Raw genomic sequence first — 27,034 nt, forward strand, 5'->3', positions numbered from 1 at the left:
AATGACGTAGATCCTCCGGACTCTCCACACTCTAGAGGTTAAAATATAAAGCCCGTTGAGCCATATTAAAACGACAGGAAAAAAAAGTGGTTCAACTTATGATTATACTTGAGATGAATTGTAGGGAAGAAACGCATGAACACATGGATAGACCTTGTCATCACGTGGACAACATGTTCTTTTCCAGCCTTCGAAACTTCGAATTTCAATGACGAACATCCGTAGAAGAACCGTAGAACAAGAATTGCAAGGGAAATGCTCGAAATCGAATTTAGAGGGTTGGTATCGAATCTATCGATCTTGACTAGAATGAGAAAGATATAACATCGGAACAGAAATCGGATACAAACCGTCGTTTGAAAGTCTGTGCAGATCGTTCTGCGTAAATTGGAATTTGATAGTTAGGACGGACTCGATTCAATGCCTTCGAGTTCAATTCATGCATTGATATGAAGATGAAATAACATATAATGATTGAGAAGCCTCTGGCCACCTTTTCAAATTTGCTATCGAGATTTGGAATGATTCCAACGGGGATTGCAATTCTTTCTGTGCAAGTAAGTGGCAATGAGCTGAAAATGAGTCGTGATGCATCAATTGAAGATGTCGGGAAACCTGACTCTACAGGTGGAGTTTCAAATTCTCGCTTAAACATATTCATCTTTCATTGGTCAATGCCTTTCCATGATCAAGGGATATCTTGAGGTATATCATTCCGATGATATAGGTTAATGTATGTTCTCATGCTTCTCGTACTTTTAGTCTTTTTTATACTTTCAGACTTTCAGACTTTCTTTTATTTGGCCAGTTCTCTCTTCCCAGTTTCTATTCTCGTCCCGATCTACGAGGACTCATTTCCAGCTTCTCTTCACCCTTCCTTTTCCGTCTCTGCCCTACGCACTACTCCAAGAAAGTATCAAAATAGAATTAGGGATTAAAATACAGCCACACAGAACGCTCCTACGAGGTAGAGCCTGTCGGGAAAACCCTAAGAACTTTTCTCGTTCATGAACGATCCTCACCGCCGATCCGATCCATCTTCCATGACTCACAAAATCCCCGGTATTATAGCCTTTCTTGCCCCAACCTTCTCTTGACCAAACCTCTTAACATACCAAGCCTTTCCTTGTAAAGCTCTTGGTAACATCGTAGTTATCTCATTTATAAGAAAATTTCTTGCAGGCACGCAACCACTTCCAGCCATTATGAAGAAACCAGCCCATTCGATCCACTCACAGAAATAATGAGGATATAGAATGTAGTTGAAGAGACCGTTCTGGGGAAGCATGTACACTTTGTCTACCTTTGTATTGCCTCTGTTTTTTCCGGTTGAAGGATCATGCTGTGCTGCTTGTTTTCGAAGTGCCGCGCGCCTGATTTCACGTAGCTCATCGTCATGAAATATGTTGCTTACGAGACCGAGAAAGAAAATCATCATGCCTAACTCGATCCGTGCTCCATTTACATATGGATTTCCTGATATAGGTTTCCTATAGATGAAATGGTTAGCGCTGCTAAAGAAGCGCCATGTCACTCGCATGCACTTATAACATATATCTATCCATGATAAGGCTATGTGGGAGTGGACGGGACAAAGGAAGCAACTACCAATCAGCTCTGGTAAGAGGTCCATAACCAGCAAAATAACATCCCAGTGATGTAGCATTTATGACTTGAAAGGCAATCGCCGAAAGCCAAACTATAAAATGTATGGGGGACATAGAAGGAGAGATAAGAGGGCCAATGATAGCACGATTGATGTAATGTATGGTCTGATTTTTCGACACATCGTTAGCAAAGATCTATCAGTTTGCTCTTTTCAGGCTCGCGCCGACTTTTATTCCGCCACTAGTTCAATATCTGGTCTCACATCCATAGATGAGTTCTTACAATTCCATTAATCAATGGCTATTGAATCGACAAATTGGTCCACCCTCTGCTAAATTCTCCCCTTCGAACTCTTTCGCCCCCACTAAGCCACGGTCACTTGATCATCTGACCTAGAACTATACTCTGCCAGCTCACTTCTCCCAAGACCTCTATAGCCCTCCCAGAAAAAGAAAAGATACTCACATAGAGCCCCGCCATCAGTTTGTTCTCCCATGGCAAGTCATTCAACTCCACCTCTTTGGGCAACGTATACATAATGTACAGCATGGTCATCAGCCCAGGCAATTCCATCGTAATCCAAGCCAATTTTCCTGGAAGATTGAATCGACTATTTGATGAGGTCTTGCCTGCACCGTACCATGGTTGGACCCATTGAATGATTGTTACCTATGAGATGTAAGTGAGCATGGGTCATTGGGGAATGTGAGAAAATATAGGAAGGGTCTAATGGATGAAGGGGTATGAGAAATATAAGCCCAAGATGAAGAGAGAGAAAAGATTACAGACCAATGGAAACCATTGAAATCCCCACACGATTAACTCCCAGTTTTCCCTTGAGGGAGGCATCCAATTCTCTACAAGAACCATTTTGACAGTTACTTTTAGCTCAGACTATTAAACAAGAGAAGTGTTTGAGGTAAGGAAATCGTTGTTGGAGTGAAGTAAAATGCTTCAATGATGTCACTACTTTTCATTGCACTTTCTGTGCACCTCACACCGTATGATGTTTGAGCGTTTGTCAGCCTTGCATGAGTAGCCAATAGTTCACGTGTCTCGGATAACCGATTGTGCAATTCTCAGCCTTGCAATCACCACAGCTCACGACCTCGATAACGATAACATCACTTTTGTTAATTGCGTCAAACGACATCAACTTAAACTTCATATCTTTACCCTCTCCCTCAGATTCACAACTAGAGAATGACACCATCACCTTCTCGCGTCGCATTCTACACTAGCAATCTCTCATCCTTCATCTCCTCCCCCTCTACCTTTCGCATCCTGCGTACCCTATCTCCGCCCACACCACTACCCCCCATCCCTCCCACCCCCAAAAACCTCACTTCCGTAACCTTCGACGCATACGATGCCTATCGCGGGACCCTTTACTTTCCTTCCACGACTACTAGTACTGTCTCAGATGAATCTTTAGGCCATGCAAAAACCCCAAACCGAGATCATCAATCTCCCTCTCATCCCAACACCCCGCAAACCCTCTACATACTCGATTCCTCCTTCAACCCGCCTACTCTCGCACACGCCCATATTTGTCTCTCCGCTCTAAACGATCACTACTCTTCTTCCGAATTGGGTCATACAACTGCGAGGTTGTTAATCCTACTCAGTACCCAAAATGCCGATAAAAAGATTTCCGGCGCGAGTTTAGAGGAGAGATTAGTGGGAATGGAATGCTTTGCGAATGATTTGTTGACGAATTGGTATTATCCTCATTCGGCTTATCATTACACGAAAGAGAAGCTCGATCGTTTGAATAGAAAATCTTCCGAAGCGAATGAATTCGAATCTTCGGACGCCGAATCCTCAGATATCGAATCCAATTCCGAATCCGAGCCAATTGGTGGATCGAAATTCAAATTTAAATCTTCCCCTCCTCAGTCTCCTCCATCTGAATCCACACTTTCCGGTAGCCCCAATTCGAAGCCTAAAATCAATATAGATATAGGTCTAACATCTCTCCCCTATTTCCACGACAAATCCGCCGCTATTGAAGCCTCTTCCGTCTATCCGCCCTCAACAACACACATCCATTGCACCGGCTACGACACTTTAATCCGCGTCTTCAATCCCAAATACTATGCACCTACTCATGATCTCTCCCCTCTCATCCCCTTCCTCTCAAACCATAAACTTCGCGTAACCTACCGCATCGACAAAGACTGTACAAAAGAAGACCAAGATGCATATCTATCGAAAATGCAACATGAACTACCCAGCCTAGGAGGAAAAAAGGAATGGATAGAAGATAAGAAGATATACATGGCTCCAGGCCTCGAAGGAAAAGAAATCAGCTCCACCAAAATTCGAGCAATGATTAAACAATACAGCGGACCGGATCCGCACCGCAAAGGCCAGGGAAGTTCAAAATTCAAGGGAAAGGGAAAACAGGGGAATAAGAAGATTAAAGAGGGATTGAAGGGATTCGTAGGAACATCGGTGGGGAAATGGATTACGGGGGAGAAGGTATATTGGTGGGAAGCGAAGGAGAATGGCCAATGAAGAATGAAGGAGAGAGATCTATGTAGCTAGCAAAGTCAAAGTTTAGTCGCATTTGTGATAGAGAAAGAATATGAAGTACGAAGCGAAGGAAGTGATATGATTTCTTGAGCCAACTCCATGAATACCCAAGATATGTTCCTTGACCATCTATCTAACTTGGCATCCCACTCGGAGACTCTCATAACAAAACATAGCTTAGTATAGCATCGCATCTCATCTCATCAGCTAATCTCACCACTGGAAAATGAAGCCTCGAATGCATATATCATCTACCTGTTAATGCGCGCAGTACGACTGCCAAGAACACTCACCCCCTACCTTCAACTTCATCCATAGACACATACAAACAAACTCCTTCCTCCTCCACACACTCACCTACCTAGTATCCATCCACCACCCCCTTCACTCCCACTCCCAAGACCCAATGATTTTTTATTGAAAAAAGAGAAAGCTATTGAATACCCTACCTACCTATCTACCTACCTATACAATCCAACATCCTCCCGCACTCCTCCTCATATCCAAAATAAACTCAATAAAATTCATATGATATGACACCTCTCTACCTCTCTACCTCTCTATATCCCTATCTATCCCCATCCATCCCCATCAAGCCAAGTAAAATTGACGTAAATTTTGACGTACAAAATCTACCTACCTACCTACCTACTCCATCCTTCACTCCTTCAGCCCTACCCTGCCCTACGATCGGTATACAGTGCAGCGAGTGCAGCCCTACCATACGATACGCGCTCTCATCTCACCTACCCACCCACACTCTCATTCTTGGCTAGGAGTGGCTCCATCTGAGTATTATATCACATCACATCGTATCACATCATACAAAAGGATTCAAAATTCCCAATTCAAAAATTGTGTGAATAAAAGACTTTCCATTATTTACTCTCCCCTTCTATATCTTATTCTCATTTAACACTCAAACGCTGAAAGATCCAAGGAAGCTTATCCATATTCTATCTGTAGTTACTGGATAATCTATACCTCTCGAACCTTTCTTTTCTTCCCCTCTCCTCTAATCCGCTCTTCATACTTCAAGTATGTATCCCATATAAATGTATTCGACAAAACGCCATACCCATGCATTCCTGGTACTATCCGTCTAGCCCAGTCCGACCCAACCTATTCTACCTTGGATTCGCCAAAGAGTGTGTACAAAAAAGGGAGGATCCGATTTTCCATCCCTAAAGCAAGGAGCCAGAAACGCCCCTTTCGGCATAGAATGTATAAATAAGTCATCAATCAATTCCCCTCCCATTAACATATATTCTCCTCCGCCAAACTCGACAACACTCTCACAGAGCCCAAATTAATTCCAACACACCATCAACATCATACATTCTCTTTCCATCCTTGTGATCTTTCCACCTCCAATCATCCTTCTTTCGAATATAGGTTTGTCTAACCGTTCCATCTGCTCTCAATTCCGCTTCAGCAAGATCCCATGAAACTTTTCGTCCAGTTTCGCGAAGAGGAATTCTTTGAGGTCCAAACATGAAATCGAGGTTCCATCCAGTTCCATCGTCGCCTAATGCATTGAATGTTCTTTCCATTTGATGAAGGTTGAAATCAATACCCTTGGGGTAATGAGCAATGGACCAACCATTGGTGAGGATAAAGTTATCTCTGGTTTGGAATCTTTGAAGGAAACAATCTTCACCACAAACTTGTTGAATTTTAGTGGATTCGAAAACTTGAGCTTCATGCCACATTCCTCCCTTGAAGTGATGAAGAGAAAGTGGTCTGATACCAGATTCATAGAATCCTGATGGATCACCAACAATATCCAATTGCCAGATATCATGAAGGACAGTTAAACGGACTTCGGTATTTTCGTATACGCATTTTCGGAGGAGGATATCACCTTGAGAACCCCATCCGGAATTTGCTTCTTCGACCTTTTGTTTAGTGCTGCATTGAGGGAAAAGATCTGTGATTGTCGCGGCCAAAGGAACGGAAAAGAAAACTCCAGCTCCACCATAAGCTTGACTTCCATGGCGTGCAAGACTACCGACGTCTTCAGAAAGATTACCAATATATAAATCTTCACTAGCATCATATGTTGCCATTTTCTTGATGAGAGCATCCATGTTTGGGAAGAATGTGTCGTCGTCGCACATTACCAGCCATTTTCGATGTTTTCTGGACTTGTCGTTATATAAAGCTGGGAGGAGAGAGAAGTAACGCTCGGCCATTTCGATTTTACTGTCTGCTGTGTAGACTTTGGCATCGATCCCATAGGCTTTCAACATTTTCTTGATTTCGTCGATTTCCTTTTCCGAAGCATCGACCAATCGTAGGATCAATCCACCTCCATTAGAGTTTCCATGACCATCGGTCAACCAATGCGACCAATCGAGCATAGGGTTAATCTTTGGATCAGTGATTCTCTTGTAGGTGGTAGAAATCCCAAAGAGGAACTCAGTCGCATTCACATCTGCAGGAATAGCAGACTTTGGGACTGGTACATCGAGTGGTTTCAGACATTTCGTAGTGGGAGCCGTGTCTTGTTCGATGTTGATTGTATCGAAGTATCGAGGGAATAAGTGTTCGTCGAGTCTAGTAATGGATTTCCGTTCAATATCTTGTCGATGATATCTGACTTGTCGGGAAGCATATTCAATTTTGTCATCTAGACTATATTTTTCTTTCAGCTCACGTAAGTGTGTTGAATTGACGGCACAATCGGGAGAACCATTTTGGGTGGTAAGAATTTCTTGTGAACTTGGACTGAGTTTTGATTGGATCTGATGTAGTCTCTCTGGTGTAGGTCGTCCGGTGAAGAAGATGATTGTGAGGCAAACGAATGTGAATAGCGCAATGCGGGTGAAAGGACTTCGAAGATTGATCAACCTATTAGGTGATATCGAGGTACCTGTACCTATTATGCCCATTGTGAAGATGGGAAATGGAAAGACTTGCGAGCCAGTAACACCAAATTCCCTATGACGTGGTGGAAGGATATGTACGGAGAACCCCGCGAGCGAGTCGACGACGATGAGACGTGAAAGAAAGAGGTGGTATGTAACGACAGTTATTCTTCTTTTTTTTTATAGGAAGAAATAGAAGACGGCAATTCAAGAACGAGAGAGAGAGAGAGAGAGAGACTGTAGATGTAGGAGAGAAAGAAGAAAGAGACCAGAGAAGGTTAACTTGTAGGGCAGATCTAAGAAATTAAAAGCCAAATCCAAAATAGAGCAGGCCGGAAAAAGAAGGAAAGTCGAGCTAAGATAAGCTTGATATTTTGATATGCAGTTACCCTAAACATTAATGCGGAGCGATGAACCTTGTACGGAGTCAATGGAAAAAGTTAGATGGGCTCAGTGGTGGGAGTATTAGATGGTGCAAATTGATTTAATGTTGGGAAGGAATTACAATGAATTACAATGAATTATGAGACAATCTTGAGCCTTTGAGTTTTGCCCGTGAGTTTTGAATCTTGAGCGTGACTCTTGACTCTTGACTCTGGTAGCGGGAAGGAGAGGACTCTGTCAGGAACATCTATCTATCTACGAGTATCTAGGTGTCTACTAGATATCTACCTTCCCCTTTCTCTCTTTCCTTCTCTCTTTCCTTCTCTCTTCCAAAGACTTTATCCTTTCTTCATTTTCATTCACTTAATCATTTCTATCAACTCATCCAAGTTCAACCAATACCATCCAACCATTCCCAAGTATCCTTTTGCGATATCTCCAATTATAATTTTATATTGATAGTGAATTACTGAAAAGGGAGGTGACTTTCGCGGGTTAGTAATCTGGATATGCGATTTGATTCGATACTGCGTAGAGAGTGTGAATGTGATACTGTGGTTGGCGTATAAAGTGTGTAGATTGCAACACCTGGTGCTTTGTAGACTGCGTACCATCGTCAGGGGTGAAGAGGGAAATGTGGATTGGTAGGGTTATGAATTTATTCTTGGCCATGAGACAGACCACAGCGTTCCATGCTACATCACAAACTTTGACCAAGGGTTATTTGTATGATTAGTGCCGGATCAATCAACCAAATGGTAAGACATCTGCGGGCGGGGAGTGCGTAGACAAGTGGGGATGGAAAATTTATCAGTTGTCATTCGAGGTCTGGCTGCTGGTGGCTGCATACCAAAAATTGATTTGGATGAATGTCTCGATGTCTAGACTCTCGATGTGTATGTATGGACGGTTGGACTATTGGACCATTGGACGATGGAACAACACCGGCTGGAACACACAGGACGGGTAAAGTACCAGAGATTTTATTTATAGATTGGAGGCAAATATGGATGGATTGATCAACCTGGAAGATACTGAAGTCTGGAGAATTATACTCGTAAACCCCCACACTAGAGAGAGTTACGGTATCCAAATTGCAATGCAATGTATGTCTGCGGTACGAACGGTATGGTGTAAAGAAAGAGTATAAACTCTTTCGATAACCAAAATCATACCGCAACGATCATCATACAGGGGCAATTCATTTCAATCACTGCTTCATTCAATCAAGTAATATTCAAGTACAATCACCTCAATCCTCAACTCCATGACCAAGAGTAATAACTTCTCAGGAGTTTTTCTAACAAGATGAGCATCATAACCTCTTCAAACCAACCTCCAACCTCCAACCTCCAACCCAACCTCTCGAAACAGCAATTGTCAAGGGAGGAGAAAAGATCGACATTCGGCATTGTTTTTGAGTTTCTTTTTAGATTTCATTCGTCGACGGTGTACACGGATTTTCAGAAAGCAACGGGCCGAACCAAGTTTCCATGTAAAGTCGTTGGTCTTGTTTTGGATGATCTTTGGGATGAATGGCAATTCGAGTATACACACAAACAAGTATTTCTGACCATGTAACGTATTATATCTGCGATCCCCATCCTATCATAATCTGGTACGGTACAACCAGGACCATGTCTGTTTGTCACATGTTGCTGTAAAGTAATTTCTCTTTAAAGTTTCTACTGAATCTGTGGAGTTGAGACCCTCGAGATCCCAAAGGTGGCCTTGGAAATGCGCTTGAATGAGGAATAGGGGGTTGACATCGTAGTGATCTGGACTTGGGATAAAGATAAAAGGGGTTTGCGGATTCGGAATGGTAAGAATGTACTGACTGATATGAGAAAAAGAGTGAGTGGTTTACCAGTGTTCATTCGTATTCGAGGTTAGATGTAATGTTCTTCGTTTCCTATTCCTATTCAAGTTGTTCTTGATCGAATCTGTCAATATTCCGCCTGGCTGGTTCATCATGTACGATTCTGTACATTCTAGAAGTACAGCATCAAACGGTACGGAAGTCTCACTTTGGTGGCACATTCTTCTGAGACCTCTCACGGAGAATAGATTGATATCCAAATTTCTGAAAAGTTAAACTGTAAGTCACAACCTTGGAATGGTGAGTTGAATTGGATTGGGATAGTTGAGTGAATTGTTAACATTGCTACCAATCTTTATTGGTAAACAATTCTGATGATTTCACAAGAAATCATTGTTGCTCGTGAACTTGCCCTCTCAGGCTCCTCTCATCAGTCTATAAAATATTTATGCCTTGTGGCCTCAATTTCTGCCTTATGGATCCCAGCGCAATCTACCCTGTATCAAAATGCGCCCGCATTATTTACATTGGAGAAGGCGATGTCCAGCAGGATTTCCCCTCAGATCATAGACAAGCAAAAGTGCAGTGGAATTCATCATGGCTAGGTAAGTAAGATTCTACGTCTCATATCATACCTTCAATCAAGCCACAAGCTAATTTATCAACGATCAGCAATATTCTCTTTCTGCCATTTCGCAAGGCTACCAACCTACAATTATCAGATGCTATAAAGCAATACATCTCCACCAAATATGACCAACATCCGGATATGTTCAAGCAGGACTTGGAGGTTATTGATGCTTTACGAAGAGATGCTATTCATGTTCGGGAACCTCATACCACTGGAATTAGAAAAATATCAGCATATGCGGGTCAACTTTCCTGGTTGGGGGGTAAATTCCCTATAGATGTATGTCGGCCCTCCACGTTTCGCAGATATATACTTACTCATCTGAACAGATCGGAGTAGAGTTCTCGTGGTACCCCGCCCTAGGATATAACATCGACCGACTCGTCGTGGAAAATAACCTCAAATTCGAACTCGCAAATGTATTGTTCAATCTCGCGGCTCTCTATTCCCAGCTCGCCATGTCTGCCAATCGAGCAACGGCGGATGGATTGAAAATCGCTTGTAATAACTTTTCTCTTGCCGCGGGAGTACTCAAACATTTAAAGGAGGAAATAATACCCGAATTGCGCACTTCCCCTCCAGAAGATATGGATGATGATACACTCGAGTGTCTTCAAAGTCTTATGTTAGCACAAGCCCAAGAATGTTTTTGGGCAAGAGCACGAGGAAACGGGACCAAAGATGCTTTAGTGGCCAAATTAGCTGCGAAGGTGTCAGATTTATATTCGCAAGCTTCGGATTGGGGCATGAAGAGTAATGCTATAAGTTCGGAATGGCTGCATCATTCATCAGTTAAACATCATCATTTTGCGGCAGCGGCACAATATCGCATGGCGTGTGATTGTTTAGAGAAGAGAAAATACGGAGAGGAGGTAGCGAGGTTGACAGATAGTATTGTTTGCGCCAATGAGGGAATCAAGGAAATAAAATATGTCAATAAAGCTGTGGCAAGTGAGTTACAATTGTTGAAAAATACGGTGACGGAATGTTTGAAAAGAGCTGAGAAGGATAATGATTTAATTTATCTTGGTAAGTTTTGTTTCTCCTAAGTTCGTTGATTGAGTGACGCTCCGCTAGCCCTCCGGGGGCCACTGCCGTGGAGGCAGACTATTCACAAAGGCGAGCAAGCTCTTGAGAGACAGCTGGTGGTTGGAGAACGCAGTGGAGAAGGAGTTGTAGCGCAGCTTCTATGCATTCTCATTGTTCCTATAAGAGCGTAGCGAGTTATGACTCGGGGGGGGGGGGGGGGGGGGCACAGAGAAAACCGTTACAATGCCATCTTCAAATTGCAATACGAAATCTCCGAGCGGAGCGAGCTATAGGGGTTTGGGGGCTTGCCCCCATACTCAGCTCAAATGATTAGGACAAAGATATATTTAATCGAATACCAGCTAACTTTGTAGATCCTGTACCACCTAAGAACGAATTGAAACGCCTTGAACGAGCAAGTATGGCCAACCCTATAATTCCAAAAGAGGTTTCTGAGCCTATGACTTTCCTTGGAGATCATAAAGAATTTGGACCGCCACTGTTCTCCAAACTTGTACCTTTCGCTGTTCATGTAGCAGCCAGTATTTACGAAGAACGCCGCGATCGAATTGTTAATAACAATATTATTGACGAACTTGAGATCTTAACAACCCGCATCCATGATACCCTTCGTTCCCTCAATCTTCCTGGCTCTCTACAAGCCCTCGAGAAACCTTTGGGTCTCCCTCCTACTTTACTTTCCCACGCGGAAGAACTTCGTCAAGCTGATGCAATTGGTCGTATCAATCGATCATTTTCCGATGCTGCAAAGCTCAAGGCGTCAGATGAAGCTATATTTTTTGAAGCTAAAGAGCTTTTACAATCAGAAGCATCTGAAAATGATCGCCTACTGAGAAAATTCGGAAGTGATAGATGGGCTCGGTTAGACTCTCGTTCTGCATCCCCGAAATTATATACCCAAGTGGATGAAATCGAAGGGTATTTCAAAAGCGCGGCAAACAGTGACCAAGTTGTTATTGTCAAATTTCGCGAGTATGAATCTATTCTTCAGATTCTTACTAGTTCAGATCGAGATATTGGAAATTTTGTCCCTAGCTCTCGACGAGTTAATATACCACCAAATCTTGAAGGGGAAGTTTCCAAACTTAGGAACTCCCTCAACGAGATTTCAAGATTGGAGAGTAGAAGGAGGAGGAAAATCGAAGCTATAAGAGAGAAGGCAAAGAAAGATGATATAAATCACAGCATTCTAGCCGAAACCGCTCGTTTGGAACGAGAATATCCTTCAACACCTGTTGTTCCAGCTCATTTTGAAGATTTCTTTGAAAGACGTCTCTCCCATACCTACGACGCAGATCTCACTTCTCTTAAAACCGAATCGGCAGAACAGGAAAGGCTTCTCCATCAATTGGAAATAGCAAATGGATCATTCATTAAGGCTAGAGCCGGAGATACAAGCACGAGAGAGAGAGAACAGGCCTTACAGAAACTTGAAATGGCATACTACAAGTACAAAGAAATAGTCAATAATGTAGATGGCGGAAGAAAGTTCTACAATGATTTGGCGAAGATAGTAGGGAGATTTAGAGATGGTTGTAAAGCTTTTGTACAGGACAGAAGAGAGGAAGCAAGGAGAATGGAAGCGGATTTAAGTATGCCGTTGAAACCAATGAGTAGTCTTAGTTTACATCATCCCCAACCAGGAGTTGGCGGGGGAGGTGGAATAGGCGGACATCATGCGCCGCCACCCCCACAACCGCTCATCCCGGTGCAGATGCAGGGCGGGGAAGTACCCAGTCCAAGGAGAGAAATGAGTCCAATCCAAGCACCGGTTCCGCAAAGAGCAAGTTTGCAGAGTACGCCGGTGAACGTTGGGGGTGCGGGTCCTGGGGGAGTGGGGAGTGTAGGAGGTATGCCGGGCGCTTTTGCAAATAGTGTTAATATGGGTGGAGGTGCAGGCGCAACGTGGAATCCGGAATTGGGAATTAAATTTGGTGGTGCTGCTGGTGGTGGAGGTGTTGGTGGTGGGGAAAATGTACCGCCGCCTCAGACGCAAGCACAGCCGAAACAAACGACGTGGGATCCGAGTGCGGGGTTGAGATTTGGTTGAGGGAGTGGGTTTTGTGGAAGATGGAGGGGGACGGAGGTGAAGTTTTATGATTGTATGTTTTTATTTGTTTATGTGTGGATGGATGGATGGATGGATGGATGTAAGTAAAAGGGGTCTTGAGACAGACATACGCTTGTACTCTTACCATACCTACGTATTTGTCTAGGAAATAATCTTACATGGGCACTTGGTATATATATGCATATCTATAGAGAGAGGAAATCATATATATGTACGTATATAATAAATAGCACATAGCAAAACGATCAACAGACAAGCGAACAAACGAACCATGAAATGGAGATGGACGAGAAAAAATTGGAGAGGAAAAGAATGAAAGGAATGAAATAAAAATCCAGTTATCTACCTACCCATCTATCTGTCTATCCATCTACTCAAGTGAAGTAAGTACCTAGTTACTTCTCATTACGAAACTGAATTTACAATGTTTAAACTATCATTCACTTTTATATATCAATTTCGGGGAGGGAGTTTCGCGAAGTCTCATGTATGGTATGATATGATATGATATGATATGAGAGCGGGGTGGGTGGAAATGGGAATTCACAAGTCTAGTTACATCCGAAGAGAGAGATTTGTATGTAATAGGCTAGCTGTGTCGAACTGATTGATTGATTGATTGATTGAATGAATGAATGAACAACTATCCGACTGATCAAACGAGGGGTAGAAAATATTCTCATCTCATCCCATCCCATTCCAGTTCCCCGCCCCAGCCCATCCCATCGCTACTACACTCGACAGCTACCTATGAAATGTATGTATGTAGGTATGTATACCAAGAATAAAACCCCCATCGCACTCATTGCTATGCTATATGTAGACAAAGTACGTGATAAGAAATACCAACCGCACCAATACCTACCACGCTATATGTGTCAGACCCTCTAATCCGTCCTATCCCCTCCATCCATTACCCTCCCCAAAAGCAAAAGGCCAAGTAATAAACAAAGGTCATAATTCATATCCATCCATCCATCCATCCATGATATAATATCCTAACCACCCCAAAGCAAGGCAAGAAATCATACAAGCAGGTAAACAAATAAATCCTCAAGCCACCAACTCCCATGCTTATTTCAAATCAAAGTGACCCCACTCCGTATCCTCATCCATTCCTGCAAAGTAGTGAAGCCCAAGCCCCAGGACGCCTACCGAAACGAGGTATACACAGAACCCCAACCCGGCAACCGCATGAAATCAAATCACCATTTCTTCAAAGATAAAATCCAAATCAAGCTTCAACCTCCCTCGCAGCCGCAGTCTCAACAACCTCATACCAGAGTCCATGGGCGTCCTTGTCTACTCTTCCCATCTTCCCAAGAACTTCCACAATCCCTCCAATCTTCGCTACAAACTCTGGCATACCCAACCCCGCAATTCCTTCATTGCCATTCCCATCATTCCTTGGGCTTTCTTTTGCCAATCTATGAATGAGATAACCTCTCAATCTAGTCATCAAAAGTTTCATAACCGGTTCACGAAGTTCTCCTTCAGTAGAACTGAGAGCCGAAGCTGCTGCCATAATTCTCTTGACTAATTCGCGGATATGATTCTTGGTAGCCATGGGCATACTTCTACTACTTTCCAATGCGGCTGTGATCCCTTGTTCTGCTTGTTCTGATTCCTTAGAATTTTCAAGCACGGAATAAACTCTTGAAGCTTCAGTTTTCCATTGACTTCGAACATCTCGCTTAAGGATATTTTTGGCTTGTAGAAGAATTGCTGAAGTGGTGACGATTCGAAGAGTATCTTTCCTTGCCGTCTCAATCCTTGCCATATCCAACTTTAAGGTTTCTGGTACTGGGCTTCCGGGCGCAGATGTACATATATCTACCAACATCTGAATGTATGTTTTCTCAGGCGTAGGCCTATTTCTCGCCAACCCGACATTCTCCGGATCTCGACGAGCAGCTTCTGTATAAACTTTTTGACGTGCTTCGCGCCAAGCTCTTGTGGTAATGGTAAGATCGTTATTGGTCTCTTCCATTTCTTCTGAGAAACGTTTAGTTTCATATGTGGCAGCATGCTTGATCAGTTCAGGAGCCGATTGTTGAAGCATGAAATTGGCATAATCGAGTTGCATTAGATCGATGAAGCGCATCAATGCTTGAAGACGATAGACGAAATCTCCTTCTCTGAGAGTAGTCTCGGCAAGGATTTTGACCTCATCATCTCGGAAAGGAGCACATAATCGAGGTAAAATATTGCCCATAAAACTGAAAAAAGTTTCGTAAGAAAACCTGCCATTCTGGAGTTCTGATGCTACCAAATCTGTATCGAGGGAATCTTCAATGAGTTTGTACATTGAATTCCCAGGAGTAAGAAGACGTTGAAGTTTGCCCTTGATGTTATCGGCCATTGCAAGAACCCAAGGATCACTATTCCCAGCTGCGACTTCTTGTCTCATGGAATCAAAGATAAGTTGATTAACGACCCCTCGTTGTTGAAGACAATCTTCCATCGAGATACGATATTCTTTATTAATGACCAATTCATGAACCAAAGTTCGATTGTCTGGAAGTATCGAATTAACTGATCTTAAATTGTCTGCATCGGTAACTTGCCCACGACGTTGTTTGACAGGTGTAGCAGGTGGTGTAAGGGTTTGTAAATGAGATGCAACGGCACTTTCGGAAGCATTAAAATCTTCAATGACTGGAGATGCTGATCCAGTTTCTGCCGCACGAGGTTTCGAGTCCCCAGTAGGTTGCTTGGTTTGTTTAACCTTTCTTGCTTCTCGGATAGCATTTGAAATTAATCGTTTCCCCTGAACCGGTCCAGCAAGTCTCTTGATCCTAACCATCAATTTAAGTTGATTATCTCTGATTCCATCACGATATGAATCAGTGACAGATTCTTCCGTATTATCTTTCACAGTTTGCCATATCGAATCTAATTCTACAAATTGTAAAACCATCATGTCAATAAGCGTACTTGCATCTCTCGATTTCCAAGCGATAAAAGCATTGAAGAATGTTGCATAAACTTCCGACAACGTTGAAAGCTGAGCTGGAGGAGGTGTATAATTGTTTGCAGTTGTCAATCTAGACAAAACCGTCTCAAAAGAAATAAGTAGATCTCGGGCTTTTGCAACGAGGTCCTGCAATTGTGGATTAGCCAAATCATCCCTCTTCATTGGTTGCGCTCCTACCTGTTCCTGTTCTCCTTTATCACCTTTACTACTCAGAACCTGGGTAGGGTGACCAAGGATAAGGAAAGCGCTGAGAAAGGTTCGAACTGCTGTCATTTCATTGACTGATCCGCTTTCTCCTTCTTTGAGTCCACAGATTCTCAAAATATGTGCTGTACTAAGGAGAACTTTCTCTTGTGCCAATAAATCAACCACTTTCTCAAATGAAGTCTCGCGAACCCCATCAATTGTGAGCCCCAATTCTGCAAAATCATGTAGCGCCTTCCAACGTCTATGAATTCTCCACCTAGTTTGAATTATCTTTGCTGCCGCCGACTCGGTAAGTGGTGCCTTCTTGATCTCCGCAACTGGACTTGGACTCGAACTCTTTCTCATGTTGCTCAAACTTCTTCCTCGTTGTTTACTGTTGTTAGTTCGACTCAAGATTTCCTCTCGCCTCCTTTCAGCCTCGGCAAGTTTATCCTCCATCTCCTTTCTAAGCTTCTTCCCTTCCAATTCCCTTCTCTCTTTCATACTCTCCGCGATTCCCTTTGCCCTCTTGACTTCCTCCGCACAACTTGCTACAATCTCTGCCAGATTCTTTTCTCTCGCTTGTTGCGCTGCTAATGCTCTTTCTTCCGTATTCGTAGTACTTCTCGGTGCTGCCTTGGCTAATGCCGCCCTCAGTCTAACTTTCTCCGCATGCGCTGCTCTATCGGCCAATCTCGCTTTTCGATCTTCAAGAATACTCGCTCTACGTAGATGTTGAGCAATATAGTTACTCTGCGGACCCGGCATCCCGGCGTGGCCCGCCGCATGACGACTCGAGCCATGTGAATGAACTGATGAGATGGAATTCCGTCTCGAGGATGCAGCCGAGGATTTACGTCGATTATTGGTGGGGCGATAGAATCTTGCCGCGATGCGTGGTGGTGGTGTATGAATTCGATTTGAAGGAGAATCTTCTCTCTCGGATATGAGCTCGAGGTCGACGGGATCTTCTGGCATACCGGTTGATTCCATAATGTTACGGTCGGGATCACTCATATCTTGAGATGCGCGACGCATTGTGTATATGTCGAGGTATGGTTGGGGTACGTTGGGTGGGGCGGTGGGTTTTTATCGAGATTGAAAGTTGAAAGTGTTCGCAGGTTGCAGAGGGTGGTAGTTGCTACTTGCTTGGTGATGAATACCTGGGTATGTAAATGTGATGTGATTGATTTGGAAATGATGACAGTTTCGTCGAGTGAATCCTGGTACTGATGTGAATTGAATTACGAACCGTGTATTCGATTTGAATCCCAACGTGCCAGGAAAATAGTAAATACAATAATAAAGATGAGAAAGGGTAGAGAGTCAAGAGTAATAACGAGTACAGTAATCTTTCGTATCCGCCTTCCAGAAGAATTGAGGATAAGGTAATGAATGTATCGGTAATGCAATGCAATGTCGGATACAGAGTTGGGTAGAATAGCTCAGTACCTAGGCACGCACCGTTAAATGCAACAGTTGAATGAAGTTGTGTAGTACCGGTCACCTCTGTGAATAAATTCCCAATCGTATGTATTGGTAGGTATGAAAAAACGAAAAACAAATCAAAGTTCAATCAATCGAGGAGGCTGGTTTGAATAGTAAAGGTTGAATGCGACCAATGTGAAGATTGAATTCGTATTCTTCGAGTCATGATACTCGTCCCGTGAAGTGAGTGAGGTATGATAATGGCAACGGTGTTGCGAGAGAATCAAGTCCCAGACATTTTTCCACTGCGACGGGGCTTTGGGGTTTAACCTTTTACGATGAGGCTTGGCTGAAAACGACGATTATGCGGTTTTGCTTAGTGATGGATGGCATGGGAGGGATGGGGGAACAGGAAGAATCACATGGAACATTTATTGGAGGGGAGAGAAGAAAGAAAGAAAGAAAGAAAGAAAGAAAGATGTAAATACGATATTCAATGTTTAAATGATGATATATACATAATATGATCGTCCCTCGTTACTATTCTAGCAGACGCATTATCCTTCAATCAACTCTGCAGACCCTTATCTCCAACTCCCCTCATGCCATCCACCCATCCATCAATCATCATAATACTGCACACATCATACGCACATACACCCACACATACACCCATATATACACCCACACATACCACAATACATGCATGCGACAGAATGTCTTACCTTTACCTTCCAGACAGACAGACAGACAGACAGACAGACAAATCCCCACCGCACATCAACATCATCCATACCCCGAGTTCCAACTTCCAAGCTCATACCAGTACATCCAACGCAAATACGTTTTCTCTAACAAAAAAACACAACACCAGACCCTCAAATCCCATAGGTACGTACAGACTCTCGACTCTCAATGCAAGATGAATATCAAACAAATGATCTTCCGGGGTACATACTAGATCTAGTATATGATTTCCGATTTCTTCGTTCCAATTTCTTCATTCAAATTCTCTCTCTCCGTTAGAGAAAATGTTCATTTCGGATTGGGTATCGAGGAATAGATTTTTCTCATTGCGTCGAGAGTTAATGCCAGTGCAATAAGTGATATATTTCACTTGTTTTCGAGTCCTCGACTGCAAGAGTGGGAGGTAGCTGAGTAGCTAAATGAATGATTTCGAATCTGAGAATGAAGATGAGATAAGATTGAGCATTGTTAGTACAAGAGTCGTAAGATTCGAGTCAACAGTAAGATGGCCATATAGTAATCAAGCCAAATGCTTTAAATCCATCGAGTACCACATGATAGTAGGAGTAGTGTGGTATGGTTATTCTTTAAAGGAATCAATACCACCCCTCCATCGTCCTACATATATCGTCCAAATCCTTCTTACCTGTGCGGCAAGCTCAAACGTTATAATCACAGATATGCTGCTTATTCATCGTTTCATCAAATGATAGAATCCAGTGTTCAAATCCATGGAACAGAACACAGGTACCATCGTTAATTGATTTTAAGCTATTTACAAGAGTATAACAATTCGCTGACAAGCAACCTTGCGTACTTGATATCCCACGTTCTAAATTGTTTACATCGTTCTGCACAGCACATCAAAAGAAGAGAAGCATAGAAGATTGCACAGGAGCATACGAGGAATACGTTCATGAATCTGTAAATTGAGACGCCTAGGCAAAAAAAACTATCCTCCAAATCCCTCGTACCATCATATGCAAGAACTCCATAGAAGTGTTAGTCATAACCTGATGACCAAAAACATACAAGCAAGCAAAATGTGCAATGAAAACACAAAAAACGCATACATAAAACTTTAAAAATGATAATGCACAAGAAAGTATTTGGTTTTTGTTTTGTCTTCATTGATATCAATCCCTTACATCAATCCGCAATCTTTTAAACTGTCTGATCCTGCTCCATCTTCAAATCCTCTTCATAAATATTTGGCAATAAAAAAAAAACAATGTGCAATTAACAAAGGAAACCTCCACCTCAACATCTTTGCTGATGCATAATCACTTACTTCGCTGTCAAGAAGCAGTTGATCACATCGAGCTCAAGGATATACAAAATCCATTCCTTTTGTGGAAAGATTTTAGTAACCAGTTGGCTTGGCACCAGTTGGCTTAGCCTTGCTGGTCAAGAAACCAGAAGATGCACACTTGGACTTCTTGGTGGAAGTAACAGCAGTTCCGTTACCGTAGAATGGGATAGAAGTGACATCGGCAGTGGTAGCTGGGATTGGGACAACGGTAGCAGTGCTAACAACGACGGAAGCGTCAGTGGTAGCAGCGGCAGAGTTGGTGGAGACGATAGCGGTTTGGATACCTGAGAGGGCACCAGTGGCATCAGATCCAGCGGCAGCGGCGGTCTAGAGATAATTGTTAGTTTGATGGGCTTTTGAAAGGTCAAAATGATTAAAAACTTACAACGGTGACGGTTTGAGCAGCAACGGTAGCAGTGACAGTTACGGTAGAGGCCTCGGCACAAGCACAGGTCTCAGATCCAGATGATCCAGAACCTGAAGATCCAGATCCAGTACCAGTGGACTCTCCAGAGGAAGCACCAGCGGTGGCGGATGGGGAAGCAGATCCAGCACCCGAGGCAATAGCGGTAACACCAGCGAGACCAGTAGTAGCAGCAGGTCCGGAGGAAACAGCTGAAACGGTGACGTAGTGGGTAGAGGTGGAGGTACCGTAAACAGTGGTGGTTTGGGAGGTGGTAGATTCACCAGCCTCGGAAGAAACAGCGGCGGAACCAGCTGGGGATCCGGCACCAGAGGAAGTAGCAACGGTTTGAGTTGGGGTAACAGTGGCGTAGATGGTAGAGGCGGAGGTCTCAATGATGGTGGTGGTGACAACGGTGGTGGAAGAACCAGAGCCAAGAGTGTAGGTCAAGGTGTGGCTAGGGTTACCAGTAACGGTTTGGACGGCGGAAACGACGCCAGTTCCGAGAGGAACAACAACCGAGGATGGGGAAGATCCAGTTAGTGCGGCCACACCGGAGGAAGCTGAGCTGGACTCAACACCGAGAGCGCTGGAGACAGCGGCGGCTGGGAGAGAGGAAACAGCTAGGGAGGAAGCTGGGCTAGTCTTAACACCGAGAGCGGTTGAGGATGCGATAGCACTTGAAGCAATTGGGCTAGTAGCACCAACAACTCCGCTGGAAGCAGCTGGGATAGCAGAGGTGGTGGTAGCACCGTAGAAAGAGCTTTCACTTGCAGCACTGGCAATGGCAGATGAGAGGGATGCAAGAGCAGATGTCAAGTGCTTGCTAGTGATGACGGAGCTAGCAGATTCGGCCTCAGCGACTGGGCAAACGGTGGTGGCCAAGGTAACGGTATCGGTAACGACGATGACTTCTGGGGTGGTGGAAGCTCCCTCAGCGCTGGAGGTGGCACGAGCTGGGCAGTTGGTAATGGAAGCAGCGCATGAAGTGATGGTTCGGACGGTGGTAGCGAAAACGGTCAAAGTGGTTTGTCCGTTATCAGTAGCGGTGGTGGCAGAGACGGTACCGTTGTTAATACGCTTTGGGTGGTAGTGACCTGGTTGAGGAGAAGCGGCAGCAACTCCGGCCAAAAGAGCCAAGGAAGCAGCTGTGAAATGCATGGTGGTTGATATCGAAGGATAAATGTAAATTCTAGATTCCTCGTAAATGATATGTTCCTTCCTGTTGCGATATATTCCCAAGCAATCAATGCTATCCTAATAGTGTCTGAAGAATCCAAAGAAGAATGGCTATGTACCCAAAAATGTTTTCTTTTTTCTTCTTTTTTTTTGATAGACTTGTATGTAAGTGGTCGTGATGAATCGTGCGTGTGTGTTAAAGAGCGAAAGTCGATTCCGCAAAAAGGTGTATGCTTTCAAGGTAAAGAATGACTGTAGAGTTGGAAACAGAGAAAGGAACTCTTTTGTGCAAAAGGGACTTGGTAATGACTGTGTAGTGATCAAGGGAGATCTTGTGTTGAAAAAGGAGGGTGGAGGAATCTTTTAAAGGAAGGATGAGGAAGGGTGCGGTGCTCCTCGCTATAGGAGAATTGCTTAAAAGGAAATGGGCAAAACGAACGGGGAGAGGTGGGCACAGAAAAATAATGAGTGGAACCCTGGACAAGTGGGATTAATTATGAATTGAACATGGGTGAGGGGGGATTATTACTAATAATTAATTACTGGATGGATTACTGGATGGATTACTACCTACTTGGTCCAAGGAGAATAAAATATGTTAAGTAAGGATGGATCGATCCATGGGGGAGGGGATTTGTATGGCTCCTCTCAGTCTCTGGTATGGTACCATTCTCCATTATAACGCAGAGGGAAAAGAGACTTTTTTCTTCTTCTCTTCTTTTTTTTTTTCTTTCTTCGCGTTGCTTGCCACATTTTACACCCAGGCGGCGCGGTTCCAAAGCACATCCATGGGTGCAATGCAGGTACAGCTAACAACCCAGGTCTTTCGGAGGATCTCACCGCAATTGACCCTTGAAAGTCATCGGAACCTTGGAAAGACCAAAGCTTGGAGGATTTCTCGTTTTTGAGAGGCTATGTTATTATCTCTTCAGGGGTTAGTCATGTTCTAATTCCTGATTGTTTGTGCAGAGTGAACCAATCATAGTGCGCTGTCGCGTGAGAGTTCTGCGTGTTCCATTCTCTCTTCCAATGAGAGGGAAGATAGGGGTATTCTGTAAGAATCGTGACAACGGATGGTGCAAGAATCATTACTCAAAGAAGACAAGTTTGTACATCTGTATGTGGGCTAGAAGTGTAAGGTCATAATTCTCATCATATTCTGGCTTCCTAGTGGGCGGAGCACAACCGGTCCAAGCAAGCATGGAGAAATTGAAGGGCACTTAATCTTCGTTTCAAAGGATTCGGTTGGCTTGCTCTACTCAATCTTCTTGCTGGTTGGTGAAACCCCGACTATGATTTACCTCTAAGCCTACGAGCCCATCTACCTAAAATCCTAAACAAACAAAACGGACACTAACAATGTGAGCTCTGAGTGAAAGAAATATTGAGTGTGGGTAGAGAAGAAAAGGTTATTAGTGTTTTGCATGAATTTGCATCTTTGGATGATGCAGTTGCTACTCAGATAAAATGAATCGTTCATCCCGTAGTCGGTGTGGTTGGATGATTACGACCAGTTGTTTAAGCCTCTTCGTTTTGCATGTTTCTTCTGGGTGCGTGAATGCGAATCGAATCTAATCGCATGGAATGATCTATGTAGGTAGCTATCGATGCATTTGGGTACCTACGATGTACGTACTTCGTATGTATGCATTGCATGTATGTATGTATGAGCTGATATGACCACATGAATTGCGGATAATTCAATATTTACATGCGCGCAATTTATGTACGATGGATGGTAGGTAGGTACTGTAAAGTAGGAAGTAGGCGTGGTAGGTACCTAGATAAGTCGTACATTGTATCTAGAAATTCAGGATTCATCTGTTGTATTCCCTGAGTAGATTACAGTTGGACGAATTGGTCAAAAAGTATATTACAGAATATAGGCATAATGACGACTTTATTACACATATCAGTAACAACAGATTCTCGGAAATTAATTATCTGTTGGCCAAGATGGGAATGATTGGTGAGGGAAGACTTGGATAGAGGGGGATTTTCTTAAATCGCACCCTTCTTTTTTCTCTTTCGGTATGATGTGTTGTGCTTTGTGGTGCTTGGTGCTTGGTGCTTGGTGCTTGACCTTTGGATTAATCATGATTCATAATTTACTTTTCGAGGTAATTGATACAACTACCAAGAGGGCCAAGCTTTCAGTGGCCGACATTCAATTTCATCTGACCGTCTTTAATTTCTGTCAAGGTTCATTTCGGCATGCAGTGTAAATCTCCCCAGTCTGGATGCTGAAGTATGGAAACCCCCTCATTGAGACGATACATGTATTGTTATTGTTCACTTACTCATGGTCCGATGGTCGTCGAATGATAATAAAGTCTCAAGTCTATCTCAAGTCTACTCGGTCAAAGATTTGATAGATTGTTGATGCTGTTAGTATTAATACTTACTGATTTCAAAAGATGAATGATAATAACAATTTATATAAAAGATATAAAGATTTTCTTTCTAACACTATTTCTAAAGCTATCAATGTTTTTAGTTGGTGTATGGACTACTTTTGGAGCTCATTGCTGGCACCTTAGGGGATAGCTTGTCAATTATCTATCAAGCGATTGAAGCCCCTTCATCGGGAGCTTGCACCGGCGTTTTGGACCGGACTCCTTTTCTTATTACTTCTAGATCGTATTTACTCAGCCATCATCATTCACAACACCCGAAGCTTCAAAATTGTATCAACAACCATGAAGAAATCAATAACACACCCGAGGAAAAGTTCAAGAGGCGCAGTGTTTGAAATAATCATCTTAGCATCATGCATCACCACCTCACAAGGCAATAGGGCACAGTAAAAGCAAATCTAATCTCAAATGTTGATCGTCTATATAAAAAGGCCGATCATAAGGCCACGGCATTTGTTTCTTCTTCAACCGCCTTGATCTTTTCTTGCTTCTTCAGCCCAAGGTGTTCAGTTACTCAAACGCCGAACTAAACGGTTGAACCTACAGAAGAAACTTCCTCTCCGTCCAATCTGATCCCCACAACCCAGCACAGCTCTTCACTTGAACGTATGGCGCATCGCACAACGGTTCATGAAACTGTGCCTGCATAAAAGTAACGATCTTCACCCGTCCTAGCCATGTTCCTGCACCCAAAAAAAGTATTACCCCTGAAAATGCACACGCCTATCAAACACCCCGGACGGATCAGTTGTAATCTAATCCAAGAGTAGTAATTGAATAAAATCTCTAGGGTAGGTATCATTCACGACCGACAAGATTGTTCTAGATTTTTCACTCTTGTAAACGCCCAGCTACGCGCTCTCCACCTCTCCAATATGAGATGAGATTTCGGGAATTGGTCAAAAATCGAAAGGAAGGAGAAATTTCATGTCTCGGGGCCATGGATTCCCTCCCATTCATCCATCACTCTCTTTCCGTTCCTCCAAGATAAAATACTCAATCTCCAAAAATGCGTATCCTTCATCTCATCACTCGCGAAGCCTTTGTGAGCGCAAGTCCCCAAAATTAGCCTTCGATCTCATTCTAGCCATCACACGGAGTAGCCTTCTACATGATCCATCCATACCTAATCTCGTGTTTGCCAAGATGGGTAACCGATTTCCCTACTACATGCACGACCCTACTATATGCACGCTTTTTTATATCAAAATAAAAATCAATTTAAAATTTAAAAATTATTATAATAATATAAAATTCAATTCTATAATTAATTAATATTATTAATTTAGATTTATAAGAATTTCAAATTATTAAATTAAGAATTGATTGAATAATTGAATAAAGAGAATATAGAATTTTGATATATAATTTCTTAATAAATAATATATTATAATCTATTTTTAGAATTATAATAGATTTTTATAGATTTTTTGATATCAATAATATTATAAAAAAATAAAAAAAATAAAAAAAGTAAAAAGAATTAAATTTAATATGGATTATTAGATTTTTTGAATTATTTATAATTATTTTGAGAAAGTTGAATATATATTTTAAAATGAATATAAATTTTATATTTAATATTGAAGATTTAAAAATTATATTTTTAGAAAAGGAATTATGTTAGATATTAAAATATATAAATTTTTAGTTTATTAAGGGAAATTATTTAAAAAAATCTTTTATTTTTGAAATTTTATTTTTAAAATTATTTAAATTTTAATTTTATTATATATAATGAGAATTTAATTATATAACTTTTATTTTAAAATAAAATTCTTTAGAAATAAGTTTTTTGTAATTCGAAATATTATTAATTTATTTTTTAAAACAATTTTTTCAAATAAAAGTTGATTTAATGTTAATTAATAATCAAATTTTCAAAATTTAAATTTTTTATTAAATTAAGATTTAATCAATATAGTTTTATTCTTTAATAATTGATTAAAATCTTTATAAAAAATGTTTAAAATTAAAATTTCTTAAAGAAACTAATAAATATTTATATTATATTTATTATTAAATTAAATCAAATTATTAATCATATTTATAAATCTCTATTTAGATATAATATTAATGAATTATAGATTTTAATATATTTGTATTTTTTTTAAAGATTATTAATATTATATAACTTAAAAATGAAATAAAATATTATAAATTTATTATTTTACTAATAATTAATCTTTAAAATATTTTCTACAAAAAATATTAGAATTTAATATCAATATGTTACGATGGGTAACAGAATGCCATGTGACCAGTGTCACGTGGTGGAGTTCTCAGGAGCCAGGACTCCAAGAAACTCCAAATCAACATCAGAGAACGAAGATCTATATAAGGAATGGGATTTCATTATAATGTAGAGCTTCGTGCTCAAGAGAACAATCATTAGTTTCATTACTATAGTTACGAGAATTGCAACCAGTTACAACCTTATTGAATTCCTACTTGGAGTCTAGTCTAAACCACCTCGAGAGAACTCTAGACACTTCCACGTGACCCTAGAGGCAGCTCCCGTAACACAATATAATTTCAAATTTTCGATAAAAGCTTTAGTTTTTTTTCAAATATTTTATATTATAATATATATAGTTTTATAATTTCATTAAATAAAACTCATATTTTTAATTATATTATAAAATATATTAATAAATAATTTTTTTTTTTTATAAAAATTTGATATCTTATTTATTATTATTATTACTATAATTTTTGAGATTTTTAAATTTTTTATTTCAAAATATTAAACCAATTTATTTCAATTATTTCAAATTTGAATTTCAAATTATAATATTGCTTTTTTAATTTTTAATTCAATTTAATTCAATATTTTACATAAATAACAAAAACGTGCATATAGTAGGGAAATCGGTTACCCAAATTGCTCTCTAAAAGATGACTTTATATTAACCTTCCCAAGTACGTACAGGCCAAAAAGTGTTTCATGTTAACGTTGGTTCATTTTAACAGCTTACGGAATGATGAAAACTACAACTAGAAAAGGTAATGGAATTCCTGGCCGTTGAGATTACACTGGCTGTTTCTGGTCGAGGTTTTGATTTGGTCTTTTGATAGTTATGGAGGGTGAAGTTTGGTAAGTTCCAACTTGTTTTTGGTAAGGCGGGATGGGAATCACGGGATGGAAGCGCTAGATGAGGGGAGTGCAGTATTGAAGATGGGAAAGTAATAGCATGCGAATGAGTATAAGTGTGATTATCTATGTAGCTATCTAATCCATTATTCAATACTATCTAGCTACAACTCAAATATCAATCAATCAATCAATCAATCTATCAATTTATTAATCTATCAATCTATCAATCTATCAATCTATCAATCTATCAATCTATCAATCTATCAATCTATCAATCTATCAATCTATCAATCTATCAATCTATCAGTCAATCAATC

The 27,034-nt window shown here is 41.4% G+C and overlaps 7 protein-coding genes across 7 annotated transcripts; 2 read left to right on the forward strand and 5 right to left on the reverse strand.

Moving 5' to 3' along the window:
• Nucleotides 1-291: 291 nt before the first annotated feature.
• Nucleotides 292-655, reverse strand: EAF01_003813 (uncharacterized protein; the record flags this gene model as incomplete). The annotated part of the gene is made up of 2 exons (XM_038912067.1): nucleotides 292-304; nucleotides 351-655. 2 exons carry the CDS (start codon nucleotides 653-655, stop codon nucleotides 292-294), a joined length of 318 nt encoding a protein of 105 aa, XP_038771751.1.
• A 393-nt stretch (nucleotides 656-1,048) lies between these two features.
• Nucleotides 1,049-2,478, reverse strand: EAF01_003814 (uncharacterized protein; the record flags this gene model as incomplete). Its single annotated transcript, XM_038912068.1, has 4 exons — nucleotides 1,049-1,490; nucleotides 1,609-1,772; nucleotides 2,074-2,277; nucleotides 2,398-2,478. 4 exons carry the CDS (start codon nucleotides 2,476-2,478, stop codon nucleotides 1,049-1,051), a joined length of 891 nt encoding a protein of 296 aa, XP_038771752.1.
• Nucleotides 2,479-2,811: 333 nt separating this feature from the next.
• On the forward strand, nucleotides 2,812-4,128 carry EAF01_003815 (uncharacterized protein; the record flags this gene model as incomplete). Its single annotated transcript, XM_038912069.1, has 1 exon — nucleotides 2,812-4,128. One exon carries the CDS (start codon nucleotides 2,812-2,814, stop codon nucleotides 4,126-4,128), a length of 1,317 nt encoding a protein of 438 aa, XP_038771753.1.
• Nucleotides 4,129-5,441: 1,313 nt separating this feature from the next.
• Nucleotides 5,442-7,040, reverse strand: EAF01_003816 (uncharacterized protein; the record flags this gene model as incomplete). Its single annotated transcript, XM_038912070.1, has 1 exon — nucleotides 5,442-7,040. One exon carries the CDS (start codon nucleotides 7,038-7,040, stop codon nucleotides 5,442-5,444), a length of 1,599 nt encoding a protein of 532 aa, XP_038771754.1.
• Nucleotides 7,041-9,816: 2,776 nt separating this feature from the next.
• On the forward strand, nucleotides 9,817-12,950 carry EAF01_003817 (uncharacterized protein; the record flags this gene model as incomplete). Its single annotated transcript, XM_038912071.1, has 4 exons — nucleotides 9,817-9,824; nucleotides 9,892-10,129; nucleotides 10,180-10,879; nucleotides 11,254-12,950. The coding sequence occupies 4 exons, from the start codon at nucleotides 9,817-9,819 to the stop codon at nucleotides 12,948-12,950; spliced, it is 2,643 nt and encodes an 880-aa protein (XP_038771755.1).
• A 1,255-nt stretch (nucleotides 12,951-14,205) lies between these two features.
• On the reverse strand, nucleotides 14,206-17,172 carry EAF01_003818 (uncharacterized protein; the record flags this gene model as incomplete). Its single annotated transcript, XM_038912072.1, has 1 exon — nucleotides 14,206-17,172. The coding sequence occupies one exon, from the start codon at nucleotides 17,170-17,172 to the stop codon at nucleotides 14,206-14,208; it is 2,967 nt and encodes a 988-aa protein (XP_038771756.1).
• A 2,500-nt stretch (nucleotides 17,173-19,672) lies between these two features.
• On the reverse strand, nucleotides 19,673-21,185 carry EAF01_003819 (uncharacterized protein; the record flags this gene model as incomplete). The annotated part of the gene is made up of 2 exons (XM_038912073.1): nucleotides 19,673-19,948; nucleotides 20,007-21,185. 2 exons carry the CDS (start codon nucleotides 21,183-21,185, stop codon nucleotides 19,673-19,675), a joined length of 1,455 nt encoding a protein of 484 aa, XP_038771757.1.
• Nucleotides 21,186-27,034: the final 5,849 nt, after the last annotated feature.

Source organism: Botrytis porri (genome assembly GCF_014898465.1).
Source record: "Botrytis porri strain MUCL 3234 chromosome Unknown BPOR_005, whole genome shotgun sequence".
NCBI classification, from domain to species: domain Eukaryota; kingdom Fungi; phylum Ascomycota; class Leotiomycetes; order Helotiales; family Sclerotiniaceae; genus Botrytis; species Botrytis porri.